This window comes from Acinonyx jubatus, chromosome B1 (assembly GCF_027475565.1).
Source record: "Acinonyx jubatus isolate Ajub_Pintada_27869175 chromosome B1, VMU_Ajub_asm_v1.0, whole genome shotgun sequence".
In the NCBI taxonomy this organism is placed as follows: domain Eukaryota; kingdom Metazoa; phylum Chordata; class Mammalia; order Carnivora; family Felidae; genus Acinonyx; species Acinonyx jubatus.
The window spans coordinates 167236602-167252524 of record NC_069382.1 but is presented as its reverse complement, the minus strand read 5'-3'; the positions used below and the strand labels follow the sequence as shown (position 1 = coordinate 167252524).

General features: G+C 40.2%; 1 protein-coding gene across 8 annotated transcripts in view; it reads left to right on the top strand.

Moving 5' to 3' along the window:
- The window catches only part of LIMCH1 (LIM and calponin homology domains 1), a 326534-nt gene that overhangs the window by 121021 nt on the left and 189590 nt on the right, over positions 1–15923 (top strand). For all 8 annotated transcript variants that reach the window (XM_027055932.2, XM_027056037.2, XM_027056003.2 and 5 more), the window contains exon 2: positions 5283–5353. In XM_027055932.2, coding sequence (XP_026911733.1) covers positions 5283–5353 — 71 coding nt within the window. The remainder of the gene's footprint in view (positions 1–5282; positions 5354–15923) is intronic.

The following is a 15923-nucleotide window of genomic DNA, read 5'->3' as shown; positions in this document are numbered from 1 at the left end:
AGTTTTTTGTTGTTGTTGCTTGTTTGCTTGTTTTTCTGGTGAATGCCTTCAGGGAACTGAAGGAACTTTGGCTTTTACTATGTGTGAGATGAGGAGGTATTGAGGGGTTTTAAGTGGAGTAGTGACATGATCCAACTTTATGGGATTCCTCTGGCTGCTCTATTGAGAATGGATGGAAGGGAGGCAAGGTAGAAGCACTGAAGCCAGGTATAAGATGATGGTGGCTTGGAGTAGGTGGTAGCATGGAAGCAGTGAGAAGTGGTTGGATTCGCGATAAGTTTTGAAGGGAAAATCCACAGAATTTGTTGGTGGGTGTGATTGGTATGAAAGGTAAGGGTCAGCTGAGCCCTTGTGCTAAGCTGAACAACTGCAAGGATGAAGCTGCAAGGATTAATTGATCAGATGGGTGAGGATCAGCAGCGAGGGGAGAGCAGGATTTAGGGGAAATGATAAAGTGCTCTTGACATTTCAAGTTGCTCTTCCACTGCTAGTCCTGGGATGCTCCTGAACCTGGATTCTCTCACCACCCACTCCATGTCCCAGGTCCCCATTTCAGGTTCTCTTTAAGAACTTTACTAGATCTTCCCATCCTGCTCTGTGTCCTTGGAAAATCATAAGGAGCTCATGGCTTGGCCAGCACCTTGTCTGAGAGGTTATTGAGAGTCCTTAGTCAGTTGGAATCCAGGTGGGAAGGTTAGTGAAGAGTTTGGGTGGTTATTGTTCCCTTACCTTGCTCACAGATTGTTGGTAATGGTGGTTGAATCTTGGCAGCCATATTGTTTTTTATAGCAATGGCTTATGCTGTCATTAAGGGAATAGTAAGTAGTCTTTAGAGTTAAAATAAATGTGTGGCATTGTAAACCCATGATAAAGATGTTGCTGAGAGGCGTTGTTGAGACAGTTCATTCAAAATCCTGATTCCAGTTGAAGGTCCTCCTTTTCTGATTCTGAACTGTTGGCTTACTTTTGTATACTAGTTCAGGGCTTTGTAAATTTTACTTTGCATGTGAATCATGGGGATCTTTTTTGGATGCGGTTCTGATTAAGTAGGTCTTATAAGAATGGGAGGACTGATAGTTTGTATTTCTAATGTTAATTCCAGGTAAAGATGCTGCTGCTACTAGTCTAAGAACCTAACTCTTCAGTGGCATGGTCCTTGTTGAATTTCTGGGGTCTATTCCACTGATGACCCTCCCCACAAAGATCTAGACACCTCTATACTAAATAACGTGGCCCTGGAAGAAAGGGAGACATTAAAGTCAGTGGAGAGCAGTGAGAAGGTTATGCTGGGACCTGTAGACGCAGGAGCAAGGAAGGAAGCAAAAGAATAGAGGCAGAAATGATCACCTTCCTCCAAATGCATGGCGTTTGTTCCCATCTCCAGAATTGGCAGTCTAGGAAATTGAATTTAATCAGACTACATCTTGGAGGATGTGGATTAGCAGGCTGACTTGGGACTGTTAAACATATCTACTTGCAATATTTCACTGACTACATGTCATATACAATATAATTTTAAATAGCACATGGGCACTTTAGGTGGTCCATGGACCACCAATATTTTCTTATAATCTTAATGGTCCTGTTACTGTCTATTTATGGTATGAATTTAGATATCTGCTCTCCTCTGCAGTCTGTGAGCCTTCTGCATGCAGTGACCATGTCTCATTTGTATTTCTGTCTCTAGGCCCTGCCCGTCATTATGGCTCAATAAATGGAAAGGGGCTGGGTTATCTTGGCCAGAGATTCTGTAATAGATGTAGGTAAATTCTCTTGGGTTTCATTGTTAGTTAGCACCATTTGTGCTAGAACATAATAATTTTAACAAAAATGTAAAGACCTGGGGGAAAATGTTTTCAAAATTTTCTAATGACTTCTTGGTGAATAGGGGTCAGTTTTATAGATATTAGTGGTGTTTTGAGAATATAAATTAGGATTCAGGAAGAAAATGCTAAACTGTTTAAAGTCTGTGTTTAAAATCTTAGCTTTGTAAAGGACATCTTTCCTATTTATTTACAAACTGTAAATACAAAATACTTTTTATACATTTTCTCACCATCCCTTAAATAAGAATGAGAAGATATTAACAAAGGACTTCCTTCTTCCTTCTTTCCTTCCTTCCTTTCTCCCTCCCTCCCTCCCTCCCTCCCTCCCTTCCTTCCTTCCTTCCTTCCTTCCTTCTTTCCTCTTTCCTTTAGGCATACATTTTATTGACTTTTGATTTGCCTTTCTAGTGGGATTGGCAATGAGGATGTTTAATAATACAATTTGAACTATGGTTTACAAGGAAAAGTTGGGATCACTTAGTTTCCTTAGACTGCTCTTTAAAATACAAACAACAGGGGCACCTGGGTGGCTCAGTGGGTTAAGTATCTGACTTGAGCTCAGGTTATGATCTGCAGTTTGTGGGTTCGAGCCCCCCCCTGGACTCTGTACTGACAGCTTGGAGCCTGGAGCCTGCTTTGGATTCTGTGTCTCCCTGTCTCTTTGCCCCTCCCCTGCTTGAGCTCTGTCTCTCTCTGTTTCTCTCTCAAAAATAAATAAATATTAAAAAAATAAAAAAACAGACATCAAACAACATTGGATTTTCTGATGATTAGTAGTGTGTATTAATTGTACAACGCTTTAGGAAAATAGGGAAAATTTAAAGAAGAAAATAAAAATCACACCTGCTTTCCACCATGAAGAGGTAACATGTTGGCATATTGTGTGTGTGTGTGTGTGTGTGTGTGTGTATGTGTGTGTGTGTGTGTGTGTATCTGTCTATTTTGTAATAATATTCTTGTCTGGTTTTGGAATCAGGTAATGCTGGTCTCATAGAATGAATTGAGAAGTATGCTTTCCTCTTCAGTTGCTTGGAATAGCTTGTGTAGAATTGCATTATTTTTTTTTTTATATAGTTGTTGTAATTTACCAGGTAAACCTTCTGGGGAAGTTACCTATTTCTTTGTTGAATGAACTTGGTTGATTGTGTCAAGAAATTTCTCTAGTTCATCTAAGTTGGTGAATGTATTAGTATAAATTTATTTGTAATGTTCCCTCTTAATTTTTTTAATTAAAAAATTGTTTTTACATTTATTTATTTTTGAGAGACAGAGAGAGACAGAGCTCAGGTGGGGGAGGGGAAGAAAGAGAAGGAGACACACAATTCGAAACAGGCTCCAGGCTCCAAGCTGTCAGCACAGAGCCCAGTGCGGTGCTCAAACCCACAAACTGTGAGATCATGACTTGAGCCGAAGTCGGACGCCCAACCGACTAAACCACCCAGGCACCCCCATTATTCTTTTAATGTCTATAAAATATGTAATGATATCATCTGTGTCATTCCTGTTGTTGGTAAGTTGTGTCTTTCTTTTTTGGCTAAAAACCAGAGGTTGTCGATTTTATTAGCCAAAGATGTATCAATCTGGCTAAAGTTTTCTCAATTTTATTGGTCTCAAGTAAGTAACTTTTCATTTCATTGATTTTTTTCTGTATTGCTTTTTGGTTTTCTGTTTGATTGATTTGAACTGATACAGTTTTTTTCCTTTTTTTTCCTACCTAATTTGGGCTTAATTTGCTTAAGGTAGAAGCAGAATTTATTGATTTGAGATTTTTTTTTTCTGATATAGGTGTTTTGTGCTATACATTTCCCCAAAATACTGCTTTAGTGTCTTTGTCACATTCTTCCACTACAAAATATATTCTAATTTCTTTTTATTTCTTCTTTGATCAATAGGTTTAACATTGTGTCACTTAATTTAAAATTATTTGGGGATTTTTTTCCTAAGATATTTCTGTTACTAATTTCAAATTTAATTCCACTGTGGCCAGATGACATGCTCTTTTATGAATTGAATTCTTTTAAGTTTGTGGAGACTTGTTTACAGACCCAGAAATTGGTCTATCTCAATACATGTTCACTGTGAACTTAGGAAAAAAAATATGTATTCTGCTACTGTAGGGTGAAGTATTGTTGAAATGTCAATTAAGTCAATTTGGTTGACAGTGTTGTTCAAGTCTTCTATATCCTTATTGATTTTTTGTCTACTTATCAGTTATGAAAGAGAGATAACATACTTCTGGCTCTAGTTGTGAATTTGTCTATTTCTCTTCACAGACTTTTTTTGGTTTATGTATTTTGAAGTTTTTATTAAATGTAAAAATGTTTAGGATTTTTATGTCTTCCTGATGAGCTAAACCTTGTGTCATTATGAAATGACTTTCTCTGTCCTTGGTATTATTATTTTTTCTAAAATTTTCTTTGATATTAATATCCAGCTTTTTAAAATTAGCATTAGCATGTTATTATCTTTTTCTATTCTTCTATCTTTAACCTACTTCTCTCTTTATCTTTAAAGTGCATTTCTCCTAGGCACCACATAGTTCGGTTTTACTTTTTATTTCCAATATGACAATGTCTGTCTTTTAATCGGGGATATTTAGTCCATTTATATTTAATGTACTTATTGATATGGTTAGGTTTAAGTTTATTGTGTTGTTATTTACTTTTTATTCCATATGTTCTGTATTCTCTTTTCCTCTTTTTCTGTCTTTTTTCATTGTTAAGAGTATTATGATTCCGTTTTATTTCCTTTTTAAGCTTATTAAGTGTAACTTTTTATTTTGCTGTTTTAAAGGTTGCTTTAGGGTTTTTAGTATACATTTTTACCTGGCATATTCTAGATAGTCAATATATACTTACTGAATGAACAAATGATTGCCCTAGGTGCCTAGGGCAAAGGGCTGCTGAGAGCCAGAGGTATCAAGAATGGTCATCAGTCCTGTGTTGTTAGTCATTCCTTTCCAGCTTTTATTTTCCTCTTTCACACCAAGTTAGTATGGATATTGGCTTTAATATTCCTGTCTTGATGTTTGTCTCTTGAGGATAGGTGTCTGTATCTTCCCCACTACTCCCCCCCCCCCAATAATATTTTAACAAACAGATGTTTTATCCTTAGGTGGTGCTTTCTGCAGGCTTTTTTGAAAGTGTGTGGATTGAGGCTGTGGCCTTGACTTATCATGGCCAAACCCTAAAAGTAACACCCTTATCAGGAAGAACAAACAATTTAAGGAATTGGGTAGGAAAAAGCTTCAAAATAATGGTCTACATTTAGGATTAGCTGATCTCAGCAAACTACACATAGAAAAGAAATTCAGACCTAACAGATTTTCTCCATTCTTGGAATGCCACCAGTTATTTCAAGCCTCTTAAATATTAAAAAAAAAAAATCATTGAAATTCTTGATTAAAAAAGAAAAATTTATGCTCTCTCTCTCTCTCCCTCTCTCTTTTTTTTCCAGCAAGTAACCGGCAGAAGTTTTGGTGATAAAGATTTTCGGACAGGGTTAGAAAATGGAATCCTTCTCTGCGAGTAAGTATAGCCTATTGTTCAATTGGTTTTGCTCAAGAAGAATCATCAATACTGTTCAGTTCATCTGTAAAGCTTCGTATTTTGTTTTGCATTTTATTCATAGTTTGATTCTGAGATTTTAAAAAATCACTGGGCTAGGCAGTAAACCTAAGTAGGTGAGGAAGTTTTAGCGTACGGTAGGGGGGGAAGTGATGGGGACTGTGGCATTTCTAATCATGTAAAGAAGATGTGTCTGGTAGCTGCTACTCAGCTCCAACCAATATTTGTAATGTAGGAATCTGGGCCCAGGTAATTGGAAGGATGTGGACCCATTTGTAGTGAAAGTAGCAGCTTTTCTCCCCTGTATCCCCCAAGCAAAAGCAATTTGTGCCATGTGAAGCAATGCATCTAATTACTTACAACTTCTTAAAGCATGGCAGTTAATGTTCATCACTGGGCTTGCTCCCCTGACGCATTTTGAATATATTATGCTACTGGCAAATTTCAAATGTGAACAATAACTGCCATGTTTAACTTTTATGGTTTGAACCTGGGTTTTGTCATAAAGCGCGGCTGTGGGGATGGTTTCAAGAGCTTTCTGTGAAGTGGTTCTAGACACAAAATAAACTAGAGACTTAACACTTGGAGATGGATGAACATACACTTTAAGGTCTCCAAACTTGAACTTAATAGGCTCTATAATTCAGTTACTGATTTTTGTTCCATTGAGGTGAAATGTACATACAGGAAAAGCACAGCTCCAGATATACAACCTGATGGATGTTGAGAACTGTGTACATGCATGTAGCCTAAACCCTGATGAAGATATAGGACAGCAAATTCCCTCTTGTCCCCTCCCAATCCATCTCAACCACCTCTAGAAAAACACTGTTCTAATTTCTATCACCATAGCATTTATTTGCCTTATATCTTGAACTTTGTGGATGTGAAATTACATAGAATGCACCTTTATTTTGGCGACTTCCAGAATATTGTTTGGGACCTACCAATGTAGTTGAAAGACTTCCGGTTTTGGAGCCTGAGAGCTAGAAATGCAAGTCTTAGTGTACCCCTTAGATCATTTAACTTTCTTGAGTCTCAGTCTTTTCTTTCTAAAATGGTAATGAAAAGTCACAACTCTTGCTTACTTCATAAACTTTTTATGAATTTCAATGAGATAACGTGGGTGAGGTGCTTTGAAAAATTACATTTGCTATACAAATGTTGATTATTAGGCAGCACTTTTTAACACAGTTCATGCCAGCATTTTTTTCCTGCTCCCCACTGTCCTTTTTTCCTCAAAGAGAAATTAACATGCTCTGATTGCTGTTTCCATTCCTTCCTTCCTGTGGAGCCTCTTCTCTCTTCTCATACTTTACTTCCCTCATTGCCTCTTTTCCCTTTATTAAATCTAAATCTGAGCTCATCTCTTACATAAACCATACTTAGTTTAGCATCTCCCCAGAGATAAACCCAGGCAGACTCCAAATACTTCCCTTGTGTTCTAACACCTGCTTCTCCAATGATTCTGGGCTTAGCCTTCTCCTGATGTTACAGACGCGCCACAATCTGATCTAATTTATGTGCATCATGCTGTCTTAATTCTGTTGAAGTGGGTCTTTGGTACCAATTTTTGTTTAGCTAACATTTGCTTCAAAAACTCTTGTAGGCGTCCATCTCTCCACTATATTCCCGTGAATAAATCTGTGAAGGAGTAGCATTGCTTGCCAGACTTTAGACTGAGAAGGCTCATCTGAAGCTGAAGCTCTGGGTCTGGAGACATTTGCACGCATAGAACTTGCTTCTTACCTAGATAAAGATGTTGAGTCAGAGGATGGATTCTGTCATGTGAGCAGTGGCACTATCCATTGGCCTTTCACAAACACATTACTGAATGTTAAAGTTGTTTAGGGGTGGAGGGATGGGGCTTGGGCCTAGGAAATATTATGGTTAGCCAAGATAGAGGCACAGATTATAGCCAGGGGCCTCTTTAAGTTATAAAGGGTTTGGACTGCTGACAGCCAAGAATGACGCTGAGTGAACTGGCCAACACAGAGGCTTGGACAAGTGTTACTGAACGGCCAAAATAAGTGAGTTATTGTCTAAGTCTTCTACACATGGAAGATTAGACCCACTGGTGTATTTGAAGGAGTCTGAGGACCAGGGTCAAGTCTTGGCTTCCTTGTGGGACTCCAGCTGGCAGCTCCAGCAGAGTTTGCTAAGGTGAAATGAACTGCATCAAAAGAGCCAGTAGCATGAGTGTCAGTCAGAGGCTTTGAGGGAAAGCTGGGTCAGCAGCTGGAGAAACCAGATACAAACAGATTTCTAAGTCCAGGACCCACAGAGCAATGAGAAACAAAAGCATGGCCCCAAAGCTGAATGCACTGAAGGTTGGGAGCAATGGAGGAAGATTTTCCCCTTGTCTTTGGTCAGGGCGGGGGCACGGCTAAGTTTTATCCAAGCTGGAGCATACTGGGCTGCTGTAGACTGAGATCAGCAGGTTTGTTTTCTGGGACTTGTATCCAGAGACCCATCTGGCAAGAAGAGGGACTTGCACTGTTCCAGGGGTGGGGCTGGTTGATGGCAAGGACCAAAAGGCAGGAAACTCCGTTTGGAGGGTCTCAGGAAAGTGTGGGTTCCCAGACAGTGGATCCATACAGGTTTTAAGCACCTGTGTTTGGAGAGTAGAGAAGAATGTGTAAGGCTGTGCCACTCTGTAGAAGCAGAGGGAGTTTCGTGGATGCTGGTGATTCAGGAGTTCTAACTCCAAACCTCCACTCATGTAGCAACGCTTAACAACGTAAGAAGAAATCCCTATAATTTCAGATTTAGAAAACTAGCAATTCAGCTCTTCTGAGACAGGCTTTCATAACATACAGCCCTCTTTTTAAAAATTGTTGGGTTTTTCAACTTTATATTATTCCAAACAGAAGCCCAGTTGGTGTCTTGTAATAGTGTAATGACCCCAGTTGAAAAATACATGAACGGCATCAGTGAATGATTCCTTTTGTTCAGCAAACTCTCGTCTTTTTGTCTGAGTTAGATCAGCTCTAAATGGTGGTTGCAACTGGAGAGACATGCTCTTTGTTCACTAAACATTTCCTGAGTTGTTTATGAGTCTGAAAAAAAATTCATAGTTCTCATCAAACAGAGGTCACCCTTCTGTGCCTGGGGCCTGATTTCCCTTCTTACCAAACTTTCATGTGGCCTGTAAGAACAATTATCATACCCATTTTACAGAGGAACGAAGAGCGGCACAGAGGATTCAATAACTTGGCTGAGGTTATACAGATAAGAAAGCTTTACATTCAGAAGTCTGATTCCTTAGCTTTTGCTCTGAACAACTGTCCTGTGCCTACAGTTGGGATTTCAGTGGGAGAGAGAAGCAAGAGGTTTGGTTGGAGGTTAGTGATGGTGGCATGGAATTGGTGCCAGAAAACACTGAGCAAGCAGAGGAGGGCAGTGCAGAGGATAACCACTGGGTCTCAGCATGACGGAGTGTGAAGGAGGACTGCATGGGGTTGGTGGTCTTGGGATGTAAGTATCAAGGGCCTGGTGGTCCTTCTTAAGAAGGCAAGTCCCATGAGAGTGAAAGCATGAGAGAGCGAAGAGGCTAAGGAGGCTCTAGTCTGCAGAAGATGTAGGGATTTCAGCTTTCTTACATACAGCCGTCAAAGCAGATGGAGACAAAGGCAAGGGTGCTGATGTTTACTAAGGACTACAGAGACAAGAGAGAAAAGACTGGCGCCTACAGGCAGCATATAAGGTGGAAATGGAGTAGCGTCAGAGTCACCCTGGGAGCTTTTTTTGACTTTGCCTGTCAAGTGCAGTACCCATGGCTTTGCATAGGCTGCCCCCATCTTCAGTAATACTTCGGCATAAATGTATAACTCATGGTAATAGCAAGTACAAACCAGACTCTGCGTGTGCCAAGTGGAATTCTAGTAGATGTGTTTTTGCTATAATCATTTCTCTCTTTCTCTGTTGATTTTGCCAACTGTGTGTACTTGAAGTTTGGAGGTTAAACGATCAAATGATGTGAGTCCTCTGCGGAGCAGTAAATAAAATGGGGTCAAAATGTGGCAGATATGTGACTTCAGGGTTTAAAAGGAAGGCTGCAAATAACTATTCCCTAAGGAAGTCCCTCCCAGTACAGTGTTGCTGATGACTGCCGTCTACTTCCCTGTCCCTGGATCAGACTGTTTTGAAATAATTCCAGAAAGGAAAGTTTCTGACTTGGTTTCCTGGCTATGACTTTATTATTTAGATAGAACTCTATGGAATTCTATCTATATCAGGGGTTGGCAAATTATGGCCTTTGGCCTGTTTTTGTACTGGTTTTCTCACTAAGAATGGTTTTTATATTTTAAGAGGGTTGTAAGTAAAACAAGACAAGAGTTGGTATATGGCTCATAGAGCCTAGAATGTTTACTATCTGATCCTTTACAGAAAGTTTGCCAGCCCATAAGGACTATGGGATAAATTTTGGATATAATTGTTTACCCACATAAAGTTAAGTGAGTTTGGGCAGTGCAAAAATGCTGTTCAGGTAAATGAAATAACTTTTTAGAAAAGATTTTCTCAGGACTTTTTTTTTTTTTAAGCTTATTTTGAGAGAGACAGAGACAGCACGAGTAGGGGAGGGGAAGAGAGAGGCGGGGAGATAGAGAATCCCAAGTGCACTCTGCACGGATAAGATGTGGGGCTCAAACCTATGAAACTGAGATCTTGACCTGAGCCTAAACCAAGAACCAGATGCTTAACAGACTGAGCCACCCAGGCATGCCCCGTTCAGGACCTTTTAGAAGTCCTTCTTCCACCCAACTTTTTATTTTGAAAAATTTCAAACTCATAGAAAAGTTATAAGAATAATATAAGGATTATGCATATAGCCTGCAACTGGATGCAAATGTTCAGGAAAAAAGAGGCATATGCAGAAAGAGATCAAGTAAGTATGGCAAGATGATAATATAGTTAGCCCTTGAACAACATAGTTTGAATTGTGTGGGTCCACTAACGTGAGGATTTTTTTGATAAATACAGTGCAGTGCTATAAATGTATTTTCTTTTCCTTATGCTTTTCTTAATAACATTTTCTTTTCTCTAGATTATTTATTTATTGTAAGAATGCAGTATATAATATGTATAACATACAAAATATATGTTAATTGATTGTTTACATTATCAGTAAGGCTTCTGGGCAACATTAGGCTAATAGTAGTTAAGTTTTGGGCAAGCCAAAAGTTATACATCAATTTTCAACTGTGTAGGGGGTAGGTGCCCCTAACCCCCATGTTGTTCAGGGGAACTGAGCATACAGGGTGTATGCTCTCCTACCTTCTCTGCTTGATTTCTCATCCTCCCTCACCCCTTTTACTTTCTTTTTTGTTACCATCCAAAGATACACATTTAACAAAAGCCAATTCCTGTGCTTTTAGGAGATGGTATAGTGGAAAGTGAATGGATCGGGGAACACTTAGGTTGAATCCTATGCAACTATACTAATAGACCAAAAACAGTCAGAAACTGTGGTTTCCTATGGTTCAACCGAGTTAACAGCTCACATCCTCGGTTTGTCTCCTCTGTGTCCTCAAGCAAGTTACCTAACTTCTTAGAACCCCAGTTTCCTTAGCTATAAAAACTAATGTAATTGTACCTAATTAATAGAGTTCTTCTGAGGATTAAATGAATTGATGATACGGATAAATCTCTTTGTTTAGTGCGTGGAACATAGCAGACACTTAAATATTAACTTGTTTCCCTTCATCTATGGAATGAGGAAATCACTACCTCATAAGGTCCCTGAGAGATTCCAGGAAGAGTATACTGTAAAACACTCAGCAGTGTTTGGTGCTCGCTTGGCATTCTGGACCACTAGCTGTTCTCATTATTATTGTTGGAAATAGGCCTGAAGTCAATTATGAATATAACATTGTCAATGCAACTCTATGTCAAGGGGCACCCATCAGCTCTTTCTCTAGGACAGCCAACAAGCTACAGGATGAACGAACTGGGATTTTCCTTTCCAGCTTCTCTTGCCTAGCCTGTGATCAAAAACTGGGCAAGAAAGTTTGAGTCCTTTACAAACTTGATCATCTGTGAATAATGAGCTTTGGCTGGCAGAAGCTTGAGGCTTAGAGTGATTGTTTTGAAAACAGTAACCTTGACCTCTGTGGTGATGTCATTTCCTCTCACTCTCTCCAGCCTGGTTTCTTTCTCTGGGAAGCTGTTCCAGAATCCTCCAGGCAGAGTGAGTAGGTTCCCATCTGGCTTCTAAGGACCTGTACCACCTCAGGGCTGGCATGTATCACAGTGTTTCTACCTCTTTGTCCCACACCTACTTCCTGTACCAGAGTGAAAGCTTCCTGAAGACCCCTTCTGTTTATCTTTGTATTTCCTTCACTGGACACTGGTCTGGCACATAACATGTCTATTACAGGCACCTGTTGAATAAATTGAGTCCAGTAGTAAGATTGCTATCTAGATTACCTAATCATCAGTGACCTTAACTTTCTCCTAGTCTTAGTTGTCATTGTCAGTATCGTCCTCTGTCTCTGTCCCCACCCCTCTGGTCCCCTGCCCTCTTCTTTTTCTCCTTTTTCCTTTTTTCCTCTTTCCTCCTCTGCCTCCCCTCCCCTCCCTTCTTTCACACACACACACACACACACACACACACACACACACACACACACACTCACACTTTTACATAAAGAATAGGGCCATCCCTGAAGTCTAGAGACCAAAGCACAGAAGTATCTACTTATAGTATAAGAGCTTCCACTACATCCCCATCTTCTTTGGAGTTATAGAGGTCAAATTATGGGTTTTGTTCTACAGATATGTTTTCATGGAATGCAAAGTCTGAATATGTCAGTTTGCAAATAATAAGTGACCAACAGAGAATGTCTTGGTGTATTTTTGTCTCAGTTCTTATGTTGGTGAAATAATTGTCTGAAGATAAGAAATCTGTTGGCAAACACTTGTCTATATTACCACTGATGAATGAGCTGCTTATTCTAAGAAGGAAGGCTTGTCCTGGATCCTTGTCCTGATTTCAGCGTGAGATGTGGTGTGCCACAGATGTGTACTAGCCTTCTAGGACAGGTTAGAAGTTGATGGTGTGACTTTGCATGAAGACACTTTGTCATATGGAGGATTTGTTAGATGTTGACCATGTTCTGCACAGCCCCAAAGGAGGAACTGAGAGACATGAAAAGGGAATGGAAGGCGTGATTCCTGATCTTCAAGAGTTTTATAATGTTTTGGGGGCTTGAACACACTCACAAAATAGTTAAGTAACAGTGTAAACCAATATGTGAGTAAATGCAAGTGACCAAGATTTAATAAGACATTAGACAAAGGAAGATTGTTATAGTTTGGGAGATAGTTATTGCAGAGATGCTGCATCAAGTGAATTTTACTTAATGAGAATAGTCTGAAGGAAAGAGAAAGGCATCCTACACAGAGACAAGGGCAGAAGGCAAGGTTTGGGGTCAGAATGGAGGATGCTGTGTTTAGTATACATAGAAGAGATCTGCCTGACAGCAAGGAGGGTTTCTTTTTCTTCATTCAAGTAACATTTTGAAAAGCCCACTTACAAGTGTGGTAAGTTATTAGAAAGTCTAGTATACTCTACAATTAAATCATGTAACAGGGGTGCCCTGATCAGATCTGGAATCTAAATCCTGACTCCACAAAGGGGCATAAACCCCACTTCACTTGTAGAAGAGACATTAAGGTAGAGATCTGAAGAGTAGAAATTAGCTAGGAAATAAGGAGGGGAGATGGAAGTAGGGAAGAAGCATGTTATAGACTGAAAGAGTAACATGTCTTAGGTCTCTAAGTGTATTAGAGGAATTACTAGGGACTCATTGGGCCAAAATATAGGAAACAGAGGATGATGGTGTGAGATGAGGGTAGATGGAGAGGAGGAAAAGGCAGGGGCAAGATTGCTCAGGGCCTTGGAAGCCATGGAAGGACTTTTGGGTTTGACTTCCAGAACAATGGAAATAAGAAGAATGCTGAAGAAATCACAGGACTTAGTAGGGTAAAGGATATAGATAAATGAAAGAAATGACTACAAAATAACTAGTGTTTCAGTTATTAATGGCAAGCAGAGTAGGGCCCCTGATGCACACTGAAGAGGATCCTTTATTTGTTGGGAGAGGTCATGATTTCAGTTTGGGCAAGGTGAGTTTTGGATATAGAAGGCCCACCTAGGGGACAGTCCAGCGGACTGTTGGGGACAGGGGCCTGGAGCTTAGAGATGAAGCAATGCCTTTCACTTTCTCAAATATGATTTGCCAGCCATTGTTGGACATCAGGGCCAAGCTGTGATTTGTGACAGTCTCTCTGCAGAAAAGATCACATCAAGAAAGAATAGCAGAACAAGGTCTCCGTTTGAGGAAGCTTCACCACCGGATCAGGGACAAGAGAAAGAGAAGCTCACAAAGGGGGATCAGAGAGATGAGAGGAAACCCAGGAAAGTATGTCTTGGAAACCAAGGAGACTAAGAAGACTTTTAAGAGGCTGGTGGTCACCTGTATTACATGGCCCCAGCAGAGGTCAGCTTGCACAAGACCTAAGAAAAGGTCTGCCTTACTGGTAGAGAGAGGCACTGGAGACCTTTGTCAATTAATAGCTGTCTCTGAGAACTGCCAGAGCAGTGATCATGATTCCACATTGGTTGTAAGTCTGGCTCATTCTGTTACATCATTTCAGTAGGCTCTTGGTAGAGTCCTTATCTAATGTAAACTACATATGCAATATTTTCCTCAGCTATTAAAAAAGAAAAGAGGTTCATCTGGCCTAATGTCTTCTTTGTAGAGTGACTATATAATATAGTTTGTCATTCAATTGAGATGGTTTTGAGAGTAAAAGGGGGTTATGACTGGCCAAGACACTAGAACGACAAATGAAATCTGAGCCTGTCCTCAGCAAACGGGGTTGTGTGTGGTCGGCCCGGTTGTTGGCGACTCCAGACTGATGCCTTCTAATCACCACTGCTTTGATCAGTATCTGCAAACCCAACCCTTGTTTAATCCTCACAGCAGCCCTGGCAGGTGAACAATCTGGGTGAGCTCTTCCCGCCTCCCTGCGTAATGATGAGATGGAGACCCGGGACGGTAGAGCGCAGTGTGTCTTCGCACGCTTTGTCTGGAGCTCTTTCGCTAACCCAGATGCTCACTCAAATCTCAGCAAGCTTGGGTCCTTTTGCCTTTACTGATTTTGGCCTTAGCAGGCTGGTAAGAATTTGATAGGCCTTCTGTGTAGGGTTCTCCTTTGTCTTTCGACCATATCACAGTTGGCTTCGCTGACTTGGCCAGTCTCCCACTCTTTGGCACCAAGACTTATTAAGCTTTTAAGTTCAAGTGAGGACATTTCAACCCACTCTTTTTTTTTTTTTAAGTTCTCCAGTGAAAAGCTGCTTTTTGTTTGAAGATTGGCCTGGCTTAGGTGGGGACTTAAGCAAGAACTGAGTATCCCAACAGCCTTCTGTTAGGAAAGATGAAAACAGATGAAAACCATAGCAGGAGAATCTGTAGGATTCATAATGAGCATAATGGACTCCCAGTGTTGTCTTTTTCCTTCTTTCGTTCTCATGAAATAAACAGCCCTTGGTTCCTACTCAAAAGAGGGACTCTTTGCGCAGTGTGTGTGTGTGTGGGGGGGGGTGGTTACTGTCCCCATTCAAACTGTGCCTTGGCATCAATTACAGGAGTCTGCTGGATGGGGGAGGGGGGAACGTGTGTGCATTTGAAACATTCTCAAGCTTATCCATCTTTGCAAATACTTTGTCCGTTAAAATTATATAATCCTGGTCGCAACTTCTTTTTTCTTAATACACAGCTTTACATGACCTAGACTCAGTAGGGAAATTATACACTTGTCTTTATGCTGCCAGAAAACGTGTTTGAAACTTAATTGGTACAGTTATCATTCAGGAACCATTCCTCTCAAAACGTGGTGATTTCTTTCACCCTGCCAATCTGTGCCTTAAAAAAAGTATTAAACTTCTGCTCACTTAAATCACGCGCTTAATCTCCTTACTCCTGAACAAATTTATTCCACATTTGTTGGAATGATCAATTGACTAAAAAAACATATAACAACAGGTTTAAGTATGGGCTGCTTGTGTGGTAGAGGGGAAACTGGCCCATCTCATTGCCTGCCTTTGGAGTTACATGCTGGATTAGGCTTTGCTTGTATTTGAGAGGATTTAGTAGCTCCCTAATTGTATTTCCATAATAATCCATTTTTTGATTGTCTCTACTGGGCTGTCAGGCTGGGTGGGCTGACTTCCCACAATGAAGTGTGCAAAATTCCTGCCTCAAGCGTGCCATTCCAAATGTTTCCTTTGGTAACCCACAGAAGAGGACCCTTTTAAATAGCGCACCAAGGACCCGGTTTTTAAATGATCTTTTTTTTAAAGTTAACTATGCAGAAATAGACTTCCCTCTTTATATTAAGGAAAAGAAGAAAGAGTGAATGACATGACAAATAGAAAGTTAGGACTTTATGGCTGAGCGATTAGCTCTGGTGCTTGCCTTTCCTTATACCACTGTAGACTCTGCCATGAGTCCAACATTCC